Consider the following 16,821-nt stretch of genomic DNA (forward strand, 5'->3'; position numbering starts at 1 on the left):
CCTACAAAATTAAATTAAAAAATTTAAAAAAAAAACGGAATAAAAATTAGCGCAAAACAATTACGTGACTTGTCAACTAATTACAATATTATGTCCATACGCGCTCATCAGCGCGGACATCCCGTCGCTACGCTTTGTCTCCTGTCGCCAGTTGCCCCTGCAACTCACCATCCAGGCCACCATCCTGCTGCCTTCCAGGTAATTAACGCGTGTCATTTATGCGTGACAGCGAGGAAGAGCAGCTCATAAAAATGCCACGCCAGGCGACACGCGAACATAATTTGTAGAAGGCTCCTATTGCTCCTCTGCTTGTTTTTGTCATTTTTATGAAAATTCTGCAATAAATTAAAAATTATTGCGATACTTTGTTATACTTTTTTTTTTTTTTAATGTTACCGCCGCTTTTGTACAGCGTAGCTTAATTTTATATATATTCTTCTGCTCATTTTTGTTGTTGCGTATTTTATGTAAATGTTGTGCACAGGTGATAAAGTTGCCCGTTGCCGGGCTCCATTATTCATTGTAGCGCCATCAAGGAAGCTTTTTGGGTTATTAAAATTTATGCAAAGGCATGTGCAGTTAGAAGACAAAGCAATTGGAGACGATATGTAAACATATTTACCTTTACTGGCGAAATACAGTTGAGTCTAGGCGTGGTTATGGCTACGGATGCATACCTTAAAGTTAAGGTTAATTTGGGGTTATAATATATAGCTGAGTTCCGGGTTGAGATTGAAAATATCATAAAGTAGAAATAGCTTCCCTTGCATGCTTTTATTCCTTGTGGCTTTTTTCACTGTTCCATAGACCATTCTGTCAGCTTTTTATCTCTCTAAACCATAATATATTTACATAATAAAAATCTTCCACTAATAGCATTCGACACCTTGGTTGCTACAGTTTTTCATTCATTCTTTGATTCAATACAATAAACAAAAAAAAAAAAAAAAAAAAAAATTCCTTCGAAATACATGCTCTGTTGCTTATGTTTATGGGCCTGAATTTAAGAGCCGACTTCCACTGTCCCGCTTTTCCACATTTCATATGTCCATATCATATCATGTCCTGCTATTCAATCATGTTATCACTATATCATATTTCACCGACTGTTGCTGCATGCTTCGTTATTTCAATTAACGCTCTGAAATTTTTAAAATGTTCCATTTACCACTAATTCAGCTTAAACTTTGACGTTTTTAGCTGCTTTTAAGAAACGCAAAGACGCACCAGAAATTGGTTTCTAATCCAATACTTATCCTTTTGCATACTCTCAGGCTTTGCATTTAGGGCTTCCTGCCATTGGCTTCCTTTTCTCTTAACCTTTTGCCAGAAATGACGACTCATTATGTGACCCACCCGGCGCCCACTTAACCATTTTTTTCTGTCTATGCATTACGTCTCAATTTTTTGCTTCCCGTTTTTCCTTTTTTTTTTTTATTGAAATCCACACGCAACTCCCCCAGCTACTGAAACTGGTGCCTTCAAAAGCCTTTTTCGATTTCGCTGCCCATTTTATTTGGGACTAGAACCGAAACAGGAACAATGCCCAAGCGTGACAACGCCAAATGTGACTTTGAAAATTTGATAAATGACCCAAAGTTCAGATGCCGACGACGAAGACGACGACGACCGTCGCTGGATGTCTGGAAATGAAATAAAAATCGAGCAATGGCCCAAAAGCCAAAGCGGAACTGAATGCCGCACGGAGAAAATAGAAACTGAATGAATGAATGAATGAATCAATGGAAATGGAAATGGAAACGTGCAAAGCAAACGCAATATACAAAACGAACCCGCGACACTTTTGACAACAAACAGACGGCGGCGGCGGATGGAAAACTGCGGCACGGGAAAAACAAGCGCCACATGTGCGTTGAATCCTCCTCCTTGTTGTTGTTGTAGTTGTTGTAGTTGTTGTTGACTTTGATTCGGCGGCAACGTCAAAGTCAAAGTCAACCCGAGTGGAGTCGAGTCGAGCCAAGTCATTCTTCATTTGTAATGCCGGCAGCGTCGTTGTCGCAGCGCCATGCCACGCCCCCTGCGAAGGCCTACTAACAGGCCTTAAACAAATACACACAGACACGCACACACACACACACACACTCATACACAGCAGGACCAAATTGGCTTTGCGATCTTGAGTTCTTAACTGAAAATTGTTCGACATTTATTTTCTGCTTATTTGATACTTTTGCTACTTTTCGTACTCTCGCATGGTGTGGGGCGGGCTTCTGTTAGCAGGCGGTCGCCCCTTATCAAATATTGATATTAAAAAATCGCATCACGTCGCTTAAGTTTGTAAATAATGTTGTGGAAAATTTATTAGCCAGAACACAAATGCCTATTGACGAGCGACGCCGAATGCCTTTGTCGACTTGACGTCCTTGGCAACTGGATAAATGTGATTTTGTTACGAATTTATGGGTGATTGTTTGGGAATGGGTTGGATGTTGTCTGGCAGGTATTAGGACATGACAGGTGAGAGTGAAATGAAAAGAAAGTAACAACTGCAGTCCTTAGTAATTTGAGAGGAATTCAATTGAAACTTTTCGGTTTCTTTTCGATTCTATTAGATAATCTATTAAAATTGCTTAAAGCTATTGTCAGGGATTTTTTTGCTTTAAAAATATTAAGAAAGTTTATTTTATAACCAATTGACTTAAAGTACAATTGGCCACAAATGGACAGACATTAGGCTACTGTGTGCCATTAAAAAAATACAATTAGGTAGAAAAAGAACGAATAGTTTCGAGCAGTATTGAGTGAGATTAACTTATTCTGTTAACATAATAAATTAAATGTCGCTTGACTATTCAATCATTGAATTTTTAAAACTGCATCGCATCTTTTGCTATTAAGCAAATGCCATAGCAGTTTTTTTCAATAGTTTTATTCGCAACACGGAGAGAACTGTGGGAAATTGTGAATAGAGGTAACCGAATGCATTCACTAATTCAGTTTAATTAAAGCTAAAAGCGTTCTAGCGAATGTCTTGGCATTTAATACACAGTATTCAACAGCCTCAGCATTCTCTTTAGATGATTCCTTAATATGCAACCAATCTATCGCACAGTTAATTCTTATTCGCCCGCTCGGATAAAGGCAATTTTGCTCCATCCACCCCCAATTGGGTCACTTAAAATGCCAGACACACAAAACTGGACGCCATTGCATTCAGTCGCCAAGAAAAAAAAAAAATTAATTTCTCTTTTAGCTAGAGAGTTCTCTCAGTTGTAATCAATATAATTACAATGGCTATTCGAAAATGTCGCACACGTAAAGCTAGCTGGAAGAGCAGCACCAAAAATTGGCCAACTTGAGGCACGTAGCAGTTACAGAGTAGCCCGGAAATAATACACATACGCACTGTGAGCCGCAACGAAAATTATAGGCAAACAATTTGGCCAAATACTCGGGCAAAAGGCAGCACAGTTGGGTGGAGGGACAACATTTGTGGCAAGTAATTGACAAACATGCCACATGCTACTAAACACAAATTAGGGAATGCTGCGTACAGCAGCCCGTGGCAATCAATTGATTTTCGGCCCAATGTTGTTGCTAGCAGTCAAAATGTCAATTAGGACTACAGAGAAAGGCAGAGAGAGCGAGATATATATAGAGCGGGGGTGAGAGAGGGAGGGGACAAAATGATCATCATTTGCATTTTTAGCCCCTTTTTTTTTTTAGCACTTGCGGATGATTTTTATGCTAATGTTTTTATTGTAACAGCCATTTTCATTTAAATATTCACAAAAATGTGCGTAAATATTTTGCGCTTGGCTCGCTTTAATGGTGGGCATTTGTGGTGGGAAGGGGCGGGGGGAAGGTAGAGGTAGGTGGCCATTTTCTGTCTCATTGTTGTCCATTTTGGGGCGGGCCATAAAAACATTACGCCCAATAAAATAATTTCTTTAATGTTGTTGCCATTTTGGGCAGTTGTCCAAATTTGTGTGTGAGTGGCGCCCTCTGTTGGTCATTTGCCAGCCATATAAATTAAGTACACTGCCGGGCACTTGTCGGCAGTTCCAGCCGACTTACACACTATATATGCAGCTATTGCAACGAGGCTGAGCTTCATTTATCAGTCTGACTCGCCGTCTTATAGTTTGTTTGCTTTCTTCTTCATTTTTTTCGCCGTCTTTTATTATTGGAAAATTCGTTTCGGGGGCTCGTTTATCAATGCTCCATTAAAGTGCGACGCCATGTGGCGCCCTCTGTCGGACGTGGCGTTGCCAAATTGCAATATGGCGTTGGCGTTGCCGTCGCATGACAAACGTTTGTTGTCCTGCCAGTAGCAATAACAACAACAGTAACAAAAACAACAACAACAACAACTTCATGCTGCCCGTTGCATACATATCGAAATGTCGCGTTTAGCTGTTGTTGTTGTGGTTGTTGTTGTTGTTGCTGGCTGCAACTAATATCCGTTTCCGTTGTAGACAAAATGTGTTGCCATTTATAATGTCAAGTGCTCGACGCAACACCACAGCACAAGGACCAAGTTGTGCGTGTGTGTGTGTGTGCTGTATTTGTGTATTTTGAAGGATGTGGATGCATAACAAGCAAAACAATTTGTTTTGTCCGTTGTTGTCATGTAACACTGTACACAATCCGACAGTCCATGCCAATTGTAGCGCTGAGAAATGTGAAATTTTACTTAATGTATTTGAATTTATGTACAAGTTATTGAAATACTGTGGAAAGAATATTAAAATTTTAATAACTAATTGAAATATTCGAATTGAATTCGATATTGGTGCAAACGATAAGCTTAGACAATTCAAAAAATATTATTTTTTTCATAAATTTTTTGTATACATATTTTAAATAATCAATATTTTACAAGCCGTACAAAACATGGATATAAACTTGTTTTATGTATCAATAAAATTATAATAGATTTTATTATGTCACAGTCAAATAAAACTTAATAAAACTCTAGTAATATAGCAAAAAAAATTAAATTAATTTTTAGATATGTGGAAAGAAATTTAGCGAATTCTGATAAAATGGCAATGAAAGAAGTGAGGCAGAAAAAAGAGTTTCAAGAAATATTAAGAGATTTTTACGAATTTTAGTTTTATTTAATATATTGTTTGATTTTACTTCTGTGTTTTTAAATGCAGGGATGTTAGGGGTTGCAATACTTTCATATTGAAACTTAAGTCAAAACTTTTTGATGTGCAACAACTATAATATCTTTATAATTATGAAAATTGAGAAAAATATTTCAAGTGCATTTGTGAAATAGAGAAGTATTTCTTATAATACTGTGAACTTCTGCCTTCCGTCCCATTCAATTGATATCAATGCAATTTTTTTGCTTGCATTTACCAGCTGTTGCCATTTGTTTCACTCTACGCAGAACTAGAAAAGTTGTGGCCCACTCCATGGCTTGCGAAAAGCACGTCAAACAGTTTGTGGGGCACAAGGCAAATGTGGCAGCGACAGAGACAAATGAAGTTATTGAAACCTCATTATAATGGCGCAGAGGAAAATGCGAAAGGCAATGTGAAACAGATGGAAATGACGCTGGAGAGAGAGAGAGAGGGGAGCGGAAGTGAAAAGGCGGTTGTGGCAATGCAATTCATCAAATGTCAAAATGCACTCGGAAAATCAAGAGCCAAAAATTTGGGAGGCATTAATCAAACGGCACAACAATTGACCAGGCAGAGACCAGGCGCAGAGCAGACCGGAGCCCAAAACGCTGGGAAAATCTAAGAAAAGCTGGCCGCAACACTTGGCCAAGCTCTTCAAATGGCAGAACTTTAAACGTGGCTGCCACTTTGTTGAACAATTTTTCAAAAATTAGCCAACACGATGAGCTTAGACCCAAAGACGAAGATGCGCCGGCAGCCAATCGAGCACGTCCAAAACTAATTTCTCTTGATTACGCGTTGCGTGGTCTGCCCGTCGGAGTGGTTGAGGGGGGGGGGGGGGGGGGGAGAGGCCTTATGTGGCAGCCAGACAACATGCGGGACCAAATTGGCTTTGGCGCTGCTTGACTAGCACTTCAATTTTCGACTGCAGACGCCGTCAGTCAGTCCTCCATCTTCGCCCAGCCTCCGCCCCCCCACAGATCACTCGTCAGCACTTGGTGGTTCCGTGTGCTTATAATGTCACTTTGTGGCTGCTGCGGCTGCTACGCTGCTGTGGTTGCTGCCACATCTGTGGCGTCAGACACGCGCCACGCCTTGTCACACATCCACTTTAAATCTTTTTAGCCTGCGCGCAAAATATGAAAAATCATTCGAGTTTTCCCGCTGCTATCTTCAAGTGTCTGTCAAAATAATTAAACGAAATGGCCTCAAGACAAAATGCAGCGCAGCCGCCGCTTATCAGAGACGCCTCAAACGACTTGACTAATGTTGCATTTACCATTCTACAAGGCGTGAACGGGGCATTAGGGGGGAGGGGCAGTGGAGCCAAGTGCGGAAATGCCAGTTAATAAAAAGACCCAACACCAGAGACTACAATGACTATTTCTTTTTTTTTTTTATTACGAATCTCGTTGATTAATGGAGGGTTACGTGATTTCTGGCATAGTTTAGCGATTAACATGGTAACTGCGCCGGGATTTGCGCCCTGGGAGTGGCTGCAGTAACCGATGCGGGCACACTGGAACGAAGACCATGGGAATGGGAATGGGAATGGGAATACTGGCACCCAGTAGCTTCTGTCGGTTTAATGAACTTTTTGGCTGCTGTCATCGGCTGCTAGTCGCCAGCAGCCGCCTGCCATGTGGGTGGGCGACGCTTTTAATAATACTCTAAAAACTCTCAGATATGCAGATGCCTGTCGCACAGTCGAAGGCAAACTTAATTGAAATGATGGCCCTCTGCCTGGCTTGGCAAATGATGTAATTGGAAGAGCCCCCGCCCCAACAATTTACACTCTAATGAAAAGCCGAGAGTGTCTCGAAGAGCTGGGCGGAAAATTGCAGGCATTCTGATTAGATTCGTGAAAGCTGTGGGAAGCGCGTGTCTATAGGGAAGTAGTATGGGCTCTTCTGATAATCTATCCAGATGAAACGAGGCAACTTTAACCTATTCAAAATTAAGTAAATAGCGGAAGAACACTAAAATATAATTCTTTAAATAATTTTCTTCGATTTGGATTGCGAAATTTCGCTTGCTGCCTAACCAATCACCATACGAGTAAAAGAAACATTAAAAATAATTGTTAAATATTAAACAACAATAATAATAACAAAAAAAAAAACCAGTTTGTAGAAATCGTGGAAAAAGAAAAATATATAATCTCTTCTCTAGCATTCAAATTATAAAATGGAAGTGGAGGAAGTCTTTCAACGGTCTCTTATTAATAATATTTTACTTAATAGATTTTAGTTTCCTGTTTATAGTTAATTAAATTTAGTCTGTCCATCAGAATTGATATCATGATATCTCTTTAATTCAGAGTGTTTTTCTTTCATTAAGTTTGCTGCTAATCTCATATCTCCTTGCCTTAATTAACTCTATTAAACCAAACTTTAAACACAACATTTATATTCAACATTTCTGTTTTTGTTTCTTTCCAGGTATGTTATTCAAATTTGGAAAGGTCCCTTTAACCTTTTTGGCAGGCAGCTCACGGCTGTCGCCCGTCTGGACCCGCAGCCGTTGCGTTACGTAAGTGCCAGACACTTTGACCTGCCCACACGAACCGAATCACCTGCAATGCCAATATTTATATACACTCACACACACATGCACACACTAGTAAACAAACAGACGAGCCATATGACAAAATCGTAGCCCTCCTCTGGCAATCCCCCCTAGTCCCGATTGGGGGCTACCAAGCTGTTAAGCTGTGCGTTAAATTGCTAAAAGCCCCCGCAGTTGGCTTAAACTAAAAGCTGCCGGTCTCCGGTTCATGACCGGCGCTTGATTTTGCCAGCTCGTTTGGGCTTTTGGCTATTAATCAACTAAACGTTGCAACTATTTGAAATGGCCAACACAAGCACACACACACACACACACACACACACTCAGAAACACACACTGTGTATTGGTCAAAGTTGAAAGTAATCAAAATTCTGGTCCGTCGCCTGTTTTAACCCTTTTCACTCGCCACTTTTTTTCAGGGCCATTCCAAAAACTGTCAACTGTGGCGAATTTTCTTCTTTTTTTTTGTGACTCAACTAAAAATTCATGTGGTCCAAAAAAAAAATAGGCAAACGAAATTTGCAGCACATGTTCATCAATCAAAGTTGTAGCCGGCACGTTTGTTGCTGCTTTTATTGACAGGTTTTTTCCTTTTGTTTTTTTTTTCTGTTGTTTTTCCTTTGACTCGTTGCCGCAATGTCTGGCCAAATATGCAAATTTGTAAACATTTGCAGCGAGTTCTCTATGCGTTTTCAATAGTTTTTTGGCGACACAGAACTAAACCATAGAGCTCTCTGTAGAGAGTATCGAGCGTAACAAAGGACGCTTGTTAAACGCTGCCCCACTTCCTGTGCGCCGTTTGGCAGGCTGCTGAATGCGCTACCCTACAATTTGGTCGCGCTTTTGTGTCATTGTCAACGCTGCCTAATTGCACTAACCGCAGTCCACACCTCGCCCCACCGCTGGCAACCCCTCTGAGGTAACTGCGAAATAAAAGCGTTGAAAAGCACTCGAGTGTCAGTTAGTATTTTGTATTCCCTTGCAGAGGGTATTTTAGCTTTGTCGTGAAATGTGTTACACTTAGAAAGAGGCATCTGCAATGCGCTGGGGTATATATATCATATATATATAAAGTCGGTCGAAGCATTAATGTAAATTTTTTTATTTGCAAAACTTTTTGATTGTGAGTTTACCCGCAAAGAAACAATAGTTCGCTTTCATAAGAGCCGCATTGTTAGAAGGGTATTTCATCTCCGAGGTGTTGGTAAAAGCGTTCTTTTTGGTTTTCATTTGTGCGCTCCTTTTCTTGCACGCGTAATGAGTGCGAAGGGACAAAAGCGAACAATGCATTCGTAATTGTCTTTGGTTTCGCTCTCTCTTTGTGTGTGTGTATGTGTTTTAGTGTGTTTTCTATTGTTGTGCGTAGTTTTTAAGGTCAGCATATTGTTCTCGAAGTGTGTTAAGTTTATTATCTTTTAAATCATTTTAATGGCATTTGTTGTGCCAAATAGAAACGAGTTTAGCAGCTTGTCCTGGGAAAAGTGAGTTTGTTGGGGTTAGATTTGTGATTAAGAGTCGATAAACACAATAACACCATAATTGACAGTTAAAATGTCTGCGAAAGTATGGGTAAAAATTAAGGAATGATACCAGACATATTCTCATATAAATATTTAGAGTCTGGGTGCAGTCTCTAGAAAATAATGACTAATTATTGGTTTTATTTTCTGTATCCATTCTTTATTCTGCTTCTATCTTTTTATGAAAAATGTTTCTCGACAAACGCTTCTGTTTATAATTCGCGACTGCTCTGAACATTGAATTATACATTTATAATACTGATATACTTAATCATTTAAGCAGGACAAAATTTTAAATTTGCCTACTTCATGAACCCTTTCAAAATGGGTAAAAGGGGTTAATTGTATTTAGACCCCATAAAGTATATATATTCTTGATCAGCATCAATAGCCAATTCAATCTAGCCATGTAAGTCTGTATGTCCGTATATATGAACGCAAAGGTCTCACAAGACCTAGTGCGTGCGCAGTACGAGTTTGTTTCCGATAATCGATAACTTGTCCCGTTTCCAAGTAATCGATAAAAATCGATATCGAAGTTCTATTTTTGAGTTTGCTTAAATAATGTATATTTATATATAAATTTATTTCATTTCTTAATTATTGCCACCCCCTGCCTACACAACATAGATATAAATAAAGTAAATAAACCAATTTGTACTACATACGAATTTAAGCCACAATTTTAATGCAATTGTTATTTTGAGAACTCTCCCAAACTAGAGCCTGTTACCTGTTTTTATTTATATTATTTATTTGTAATTTTAAGATATACGTTTATTTTATTTGCTTCATAGTTATTAAAATATACTTAAAAGGGTCATATTTTCATGTAGCTGCTAGTGTATACAATTTTCGACCAAACGATTTCAGTTTTTTAATGCCTTTCATACATTTTTTTAACAAATATTTGTAACGTTTTTATTTGAAAAACAATTAAGAGTTAAGGGCATTGGCTTTATGGTCGAAATGCACACTGCAAATGATTAAGTTTGCATTTATAAAATGACACTTTTATTTTCTTGTGGTTGCCGAGAACACAACTACACACACACGCACTCTCATATACACACTCGCGCACATGCCAATGCAATTTTTGTGTTGGGTTATTTTTTGGCAGCTTTTGCATTTGTCACTGGACATTTCTTGCATTGCCCGCACCCCTCGCAGACCGGCGACTGTCATTGCCAGTATGGAAAGCATTTAAATAAAATATACTTGCAATAAATTTTCCACAGTTATAGAGAGCTTTTCGTCCTGCACACACACACACACATGCACACATGTGAGAGGAGCCACTCGTACTTTTGGCAAGCCACAGGCTTCTCTGTCCGATTTAAATATTTAATCTGATTTTCCATTTCAATACCTCCCACTGCCATAGAAAATTACAATAATTTTGCGCTATGCTAAAATACATTTAGAAATATTTGTGTGACCATATATATATTTATTTGTTGGCTGGCTCGAGGTCCGTGTTTGTTAAAACAAACAATGAAAACAATTTTATTTAATTTGTTTCCGATATATTTCGGTTGCACATCGGCAAACCGTCTTCAGGGCAATTATTTTACACGCCTGCGCTTTTTGACGTGGAGATTGTTACCATATATATATATATATATGTTAATATATAAATATAGTTATATTTATACAATTGAGTGTCTGATTTAAGTGGCTGGGCAGTCACTTCAGCTGGCGCTGGGCAAATACTCGCATTTAATTGCACTCAGCTGCTTGCAACACATTGCCACAAAATGAAAATTGTTCACATATTGCTGAATTATGGCGAAACCGTATTTTGAATAGGTTCGTTCATGCTTAAAACATATTAAATAGCCATAATAATGCAAAAGCTTCAATGCTTAACTCGCTTTTTAGTTGTTCGCCCAAAACTAATGAATTAATTGAAGTTCAAGCACAAAAAACAGCAGCTGCACTTGTCGAAAATCCAATACCCTTATAAGATAAGAACTAAAGATGCTTCCACTAATCAAAACACTCTTTGTCCATTTTTCTACCCTAACTCCAATGAAAATGTGTAATTGTTTTCTTTGCTTTTGTTTTCGACCCCATTAAGCATAAGAAGTATACTTATAAAATAAACGCAGATTCACAGCATATCGTTTCTTTTTTGGATACTTCTTCTCATTGTTCAACATTTATACCAGTACATTAAGCTCTAACCAAACTCCCCAAGTCTACTTTATACAGCTATGCAAGCAACCTTGTATACCCCAAAATTATATGAAACACTTTCAAGTTGTGAAGTTCCAATATTTAAAGCAATGCTCCAACTAGTTGTAAAGTTCAAGAATTATAGCTCTTGTGGGATATTCTTAACACAACTTATCTTGATAATTAAAAAATATATATATTAGAAATCTTATTTGTTAAATATATAATATGTACACTTAACAATATAATATATGCAAGTCAATGGCAATTGCCAAATAATTTCTTTAAATTATTAGGAGGTATCAAATATTCATTAAGAATAGTTAAGCTAGTTATATGTTATATTATAAGTGGAACAGAATTGTGAAAACAAATTTGAAAATTAATTAATTATTTACATTATTATTTTATAACTCAAATTTAAAACAAAGATTAAAACTAACGCCTATCTATTTAAAGGGATAAGGAAAATAGTTAACAAACTTTAAATCAGAGAAGAAAAAAGTTAACAAACTTTGAATCAAATTAAATATGATTAGATGAATTTATAAACAATGCGACTTAAAAGTTGCCAACCTCATACAAGTATACAAAATATAATGTGTACTTATATTTATAAACTTTTCATTAAAAAGCTCTTACAATTTGCAAATGACTAGGCATACTAAGGTGCTCATATATTCAACATTTTTCATATGGCTGTATTTGATAAATCCTATTCTAAAGCTAATTTAGAACTATATTGATGAATATATTCAACTTTTGAACTAAAGCTCCCCCTTGTCGACCCTTGCCATTACCTGGAACATGCTGTCGTAGAGCAACTCTTTGACATCATTCGCAAATATAAAGTCGAGATGATTAAATTTCTTGTAGGCCAATTTCTCATCATGAACGACATTTGGCAGCTCATCGCGCAAATGCTGCACATCCTTGACAGCCGTTAGGAAGTCGTTTTGGCCATAATACAGGGCCACTTTGCAGTTAATGTTGGCCAACTTGTACGCTGGTGGCTTGACGCTGCCGTAGTGTCTTTGATTTATATAGGGATTCTCATAGTCATACCCGATTAAGCCACCGTTCTTAACCTGCTGAAAATAATGGGCGAATGACTTGACGGATGAGCCAGCCGGATAGTGTCCCACCAGTATTGGCACGAGTGTTCTATTTAGCTGCTCGAAATCCACGCCTATTATTTGCATTAAAAAATAGGTGCATGTGTTTTGAAAAAAAAAACTGCAGAGTTTATAGTTTAATTCGCGCAACACTTCCCTCTCCGGTGGAAATTCATAGATTCCAAAGATCTGAGACAAGCGCTGCAAAGTTTGAAAAAATTACTTTAGCTCAAAATATTATATTAATAAAATTTGAAAATATTTAAAGAAATATAAATATAAGATTAAAGTTTTTGAAATTTCATTTAAATATTCAGTCAAAAGGCCAATAAACGCTTGAATAATTAAATTTAAGAGTAAAGAGTTAAAGACAATCGGACGAAACTTAAAAACTTCGTCTACGAAGTCTTAGGCCGTAATTTTACCTACCAAAATATCTATTTCCACCAAGGAGGGATGGAAAAAATTAATCGAAACAAAAGGCTTTCCAAATGGGCTTTATGCTAATCGGATGGTAAACGAAAAAGTTTCATACAAAAGTATCATGCGAATTTCCCATACTTGCGAGTGAAATTTCCTCGTTTTAGCATGCACCTTCATATAATAAGGTAACTACAGTTTATCTTCAAGACAGCCAGTCAGTCAAGACAGTTAGTTCAATATATAGAAATGTATATACATGCATGTAAGACTTACCACAATGTCGGATAGATAGGGAGCCATAGCCCTGAGCAGTGGCTGCTGCACATTATTGAAATAGGCCACGGGCGCGAGTGCCTGCATCAGTTTGATCTTTTTCATATAGGTGGGTCGCTCGGCGCCCAGCACAAAGAAGGAGGTGGTGCCCTGCGAGTGGCCCACATAGTGTAGCTGCTCGTAGCCCTTACTCTTGGCTAGCACATAGTCAATGCTCGCGGGCAGATCATAAATGCCCAGCTCATGGAACGAAAAGTCCCAGAACTGGCGGTGCAGCGGATGGTATTTGCGATGCTTGCGTGAATAGCGATTGCCCCTGGTGTTGAGCATCCAGACATCGTAGCCTCGATCACTGAGCAGGAAGCCCAGGCCCCGACCTGGTCCCATCAAGATCCAGGCCGAAGAGCTATCCTCCAGTGCATGCACCAGCAGCACAGGCTGTGCACCTGGCTTGGGTATGCGATGTGCCGTCAATCGAAAACCATCCTTGGTATCAATTTTGTGCTCTTCAAACTGATAGCCATACTTTCTGATAAGTCCAGGCTGCAACAATATACAATTATTGCTAATAATTAAATAATACTTGATGTAAACAATACTTACCGTTCGCAGGTGCGCATCTTCTATAATAACTGGGTCGTACTTGAGAATATCGGCGAGTATCAGATTTGCATGCAAGCCTAGACAGATCAGGCAGCAATAGTATAACCGAGACATGTTGACCCACTAGCCCAGAGAATATAAACAAGCTAGTAAAAATATTACAGATAATTATAATATAATTGTAAATTAATTGGCTTGCTGTATGCCAAGTTCAAGTTCAATGAGTGAATTTTATATGATGAAAACTAGTTTGCGAATTGTCATGAAACCTGTAATGTTTTCAGAGAAAAAATCACAAGTAATAGTAGTAGAGATTCAGTCTAGGTTAGGCTACGCATTCATGTATATAGAAAATACTTATTTGCAAATCTCTATACATAGTACTGTATGTCCTGACTGACTGATTGATTGGTAATCAACGCACAGCCCATAACGTAGGAGCTAGGAAGCTGAAATTTTCACTGTAGCCACCTTATGTGATGAAGAAAAATCGCGAAGAACGTTTATATGAAACTTTTTTGTTTACCATCCGATCGCCCTAAAACTCATTTTCAAAGATCTTTGCCAAAAATCATATGATAGGTGTTTCTCACCTTTTGGAAAATCCATTCCTACTAGGTAGATTGGGGTCCAAGATTTGGTGGGTGACGCCTCTTTTTGAAAAACCATTTAACCATGTTTGGTTAAGATATCTTGATTAAAAAGTTTTCAATACAAGAACCTACTCTTCGACCGATCGTTGCTATGGCAGCTATATGATATAGTGGTCCGATCCAGCCGGTTCCGACATATGTACTGCCTGCAGCAGGCAGACGGACCTATGCAATGTTTTAATACGATAGCTTTAAGACTGAGAGATAAGTTCGCCAAGAAACAGACAAACGGACAAGGCTATATCAACTGGGCTGTCGATGCTGATCTAGAATATGTATGCATTATCAGGTCGGAGAGACATCTCCTTAAATGTGTTAAGCATTTCATGAGAAAATTTAAATATTCTCTACAAGGGCATTATATATATTAGATATAGATATATATTCATATATATTAGATGCATGCATTTAAAAGAATCACATAAGCTTTCTACTGTCTGTACACATTCTCTTTGCGACTTACTGTTAAGTTTTTATTTTTTTTAATTCATAATGTTGCTTGATATTGCTGTAAGTAGTTGATCTTAGAATATTTTGATTTCCCGAGAAAAGTTACTTTGCGTGCTTTCCAATTTGAACTGTGCTCGGCGCGCGATCCGTTGTCACTGATCGGTCAGCTAACTGAGGTGCTAGACATAAGTAGCCGATAGCTGACTCGGACAATGCTTATTAACTGATCAGGCCCAATGTCGCGAACGTAATTTATATGCAAAATATTTATCGGAAAAATGTTAGTTTTTATCTCCTGGTGCAATGTCAAACAAGTTTCATAGTTCAGAATAAAAGTTAGAGCCTCATTACGAATACAGCAAATCAATTCAATATAATAATTATTATCAATTGGCTGCTTTTTTTATTCAATTAATATAGTTAATCGTTTTATTTGTTTATATAAAGGACAGTTTAGTTACAACTATGGCTTGGAAAAAATATAGTTCGGGCTGCTAAGGTCTTACTTACGTGTATATGTACCTCTATTCTTATAACTAATACAATAATAGAGTGAGCTTTGGAAATTAAAAGTGTAGTTGAAGAGTAAAAGGGGAACAAGTTTTGTTTATGGTGGATATATTTAAAAGAGTTGTTAGACTTTATTTCTGAAATTTAACATTTGTTTCAGAAAATATATAATTGAGGATATATATTTTGTGGAGTAGGATCAGTAATATGTGTTGTTGGGCCTGAAAAATTGCGAGTCATGGGATTGCAATGTGGAGCAGTCATTAGGAATGTGTTTAAGGTTCAAAAAATTTAATTACTATACAAATAGGTTTAAAGTAAGCCTTCACCTTGCCTAAATATAAAATGAATTATTTTTATGATCTTAAGAGTAACTATCTGGACGCGATTTTAAAACCCGCGGACCAGTGCGACTAGTGTCTAGTATTTTTGAGTTATTTGTTATTGACCCGCCCAGCTATGTAAACCCTCTACTATGGAAACGAAGAAGAGATGCAAATGTTATGCATAATTGGTAATCAGAAGATATTATATCTTTATTATATGGCCTCTTCTTTGCTCATATTTTTTTTTATTTTTTTCTTTTTTTTTTCTTTCCCATACCTTAAAAATCAACGTAAACCTACGCTGTGCTTCACAATAAAGCATCATAAATATTTATAATTTTGTCAAAAAGGTGAAGGAATGGAATGCTTTATCTTCTCGTAAGCTGGCTCTGTTCATCCTTTTATAGTTTACCCTTATCACAGATTGGCAACTCTTTGAGTCCCATTCCTTATTACTTCCCATTCCTTTAATGAAAAAAAAACTATTGCTACCTTTTGAACGCTTTTGTTCCCACATAATCCCCAACAAATGTGCCTTATCTTTGTGTTTTGGATTTTCGAACAACTTCGAGTGTTCGGAACAAACACGTATTATGAAAATAATCTCTTTGCCACACTCCAAGCCACGACAATAGACAAAAATATAAAAATAATGAAAAACATAATTCATAATTCGTTTTTAATAACAACAACAACAACGACTACAGACTGAATGGAAAATCCAACGCACAGAATGGAATATTATACACAGAGCTAGAGTGGAAAAGAGAGGGGGAAATGTACTTAAGCACACGTGCGTTTTATCACACAGAGAAAACCCGACAGGAAATGAAAGCCAAGGAAAGAACTCCTCAAACTCATAAGCAGGCTTATGGAAGGGGCATTGTCTCATATGCATTTTGTTTTTGTATAAAAACTTGTGGAAAACATTCCGCTCAAATCTCCATTTCCACAGGCTGCAAGTTTATGCCGTTATCTGAAGGCGTTGCCATATGTTCAGTAGCTGCTTATGTGTGCGAGTGCGCGTTTTCTGGCTCGTTTCTTTTGCCAGCCAGGCAGCCCTGGCTAGACACATTTGTCATATTATTTGGCCTGTCGCAGGC

General features: G+C 37.8%; 2 protein-coding genes across 6 annotated transcripts in view; one reads left to right on the plus strand and one right to left on the minus strand.

Annotated features, from left to right (window-relative positions):
- Positions 1-16,821, plus strand: part of Trim9 (E3 ubiquitin-protein ligase Trim9) — a 117,571-nt gene that overhangs the window by 72,168 nt on the left and 28,582 nt on the right. The window lies entirely within an intron of this gene.
- Positions 114-15,092, minus strand: LOC135437385 (lipase 1-like). Of its 3 annotated transcripts, none has more exons than XM_064695292.1 (4): positions 14,896-15,092; positions 13,780-13,925; positions 13,177-13,719; positions 114-335 (listed from the first exon to the last, which is right to left on the minus strand). In XM_064695292.1, exons 2-4 carry the CDS (start codon positions 13,891-13,893, stop codon positions 213-215), a joined length of 780 nt encoding a protein of 259 aa, XP_064551362.1. In that variant the 5' UTR covers positions 13,894-13,925; positions 14,896-15,092; the 3' UTR covers positions 114-212. The 3 variants fall into 3 exon arrangements, with proteins under 3 accessions (XP_064551362.1, XP_064551360.1, XP_064551361.1); XM_064695290.1 differs by lacking the exon at positions 114-335 and adding an exon at positions 12,097-12,681; XM_064695291.1 differs by lacking the exon at positions 114-335 and adding an exon at positions 12,097-12,681 and having other exon boundaries at positions 14,989-15,066.

This window comes from Drosophila montana, unplaced genomic scaffold, assembly GCF_035044405.1.
Source record: "Drosophila montana isolate Dmon_TW-CO22-7 unplaced genomic scaffold, ASM3504440v1 contig_3734_1, whole genome shotgun sequence".
Taxonomy (NCBI): Eukaryota; Metazoa; Arthropoda; class Insecta; order Diptera; family Drosophilidae; genus Drosophila; species Drosophila montana.

Bases quoted from the DNA above. Each gene is read 5' to 3' on its own strand.
- LOC135437385 (XM_064695290.1), bottom strand. From the start codon at position 13,893: ATGTCTCGGTTATACTATTGCTGCCTGATCTGTCTAGGCTTGCATGCA. The intron at 13,720-13,779 runs GTAAGTATTGTT...ATATTGTTGCAG, and splicing joins AAGATGCGCACCTGCGAACG to CCTGGACTTATCAGAAAGTA. The intron at 12,682-13,176 runs GTAAGTCTTACA...CAAACTTTGCAG, and splicing joins CCTATCTATCCGACATTGTG to CGCTTGTCTCAGATCTTTGG.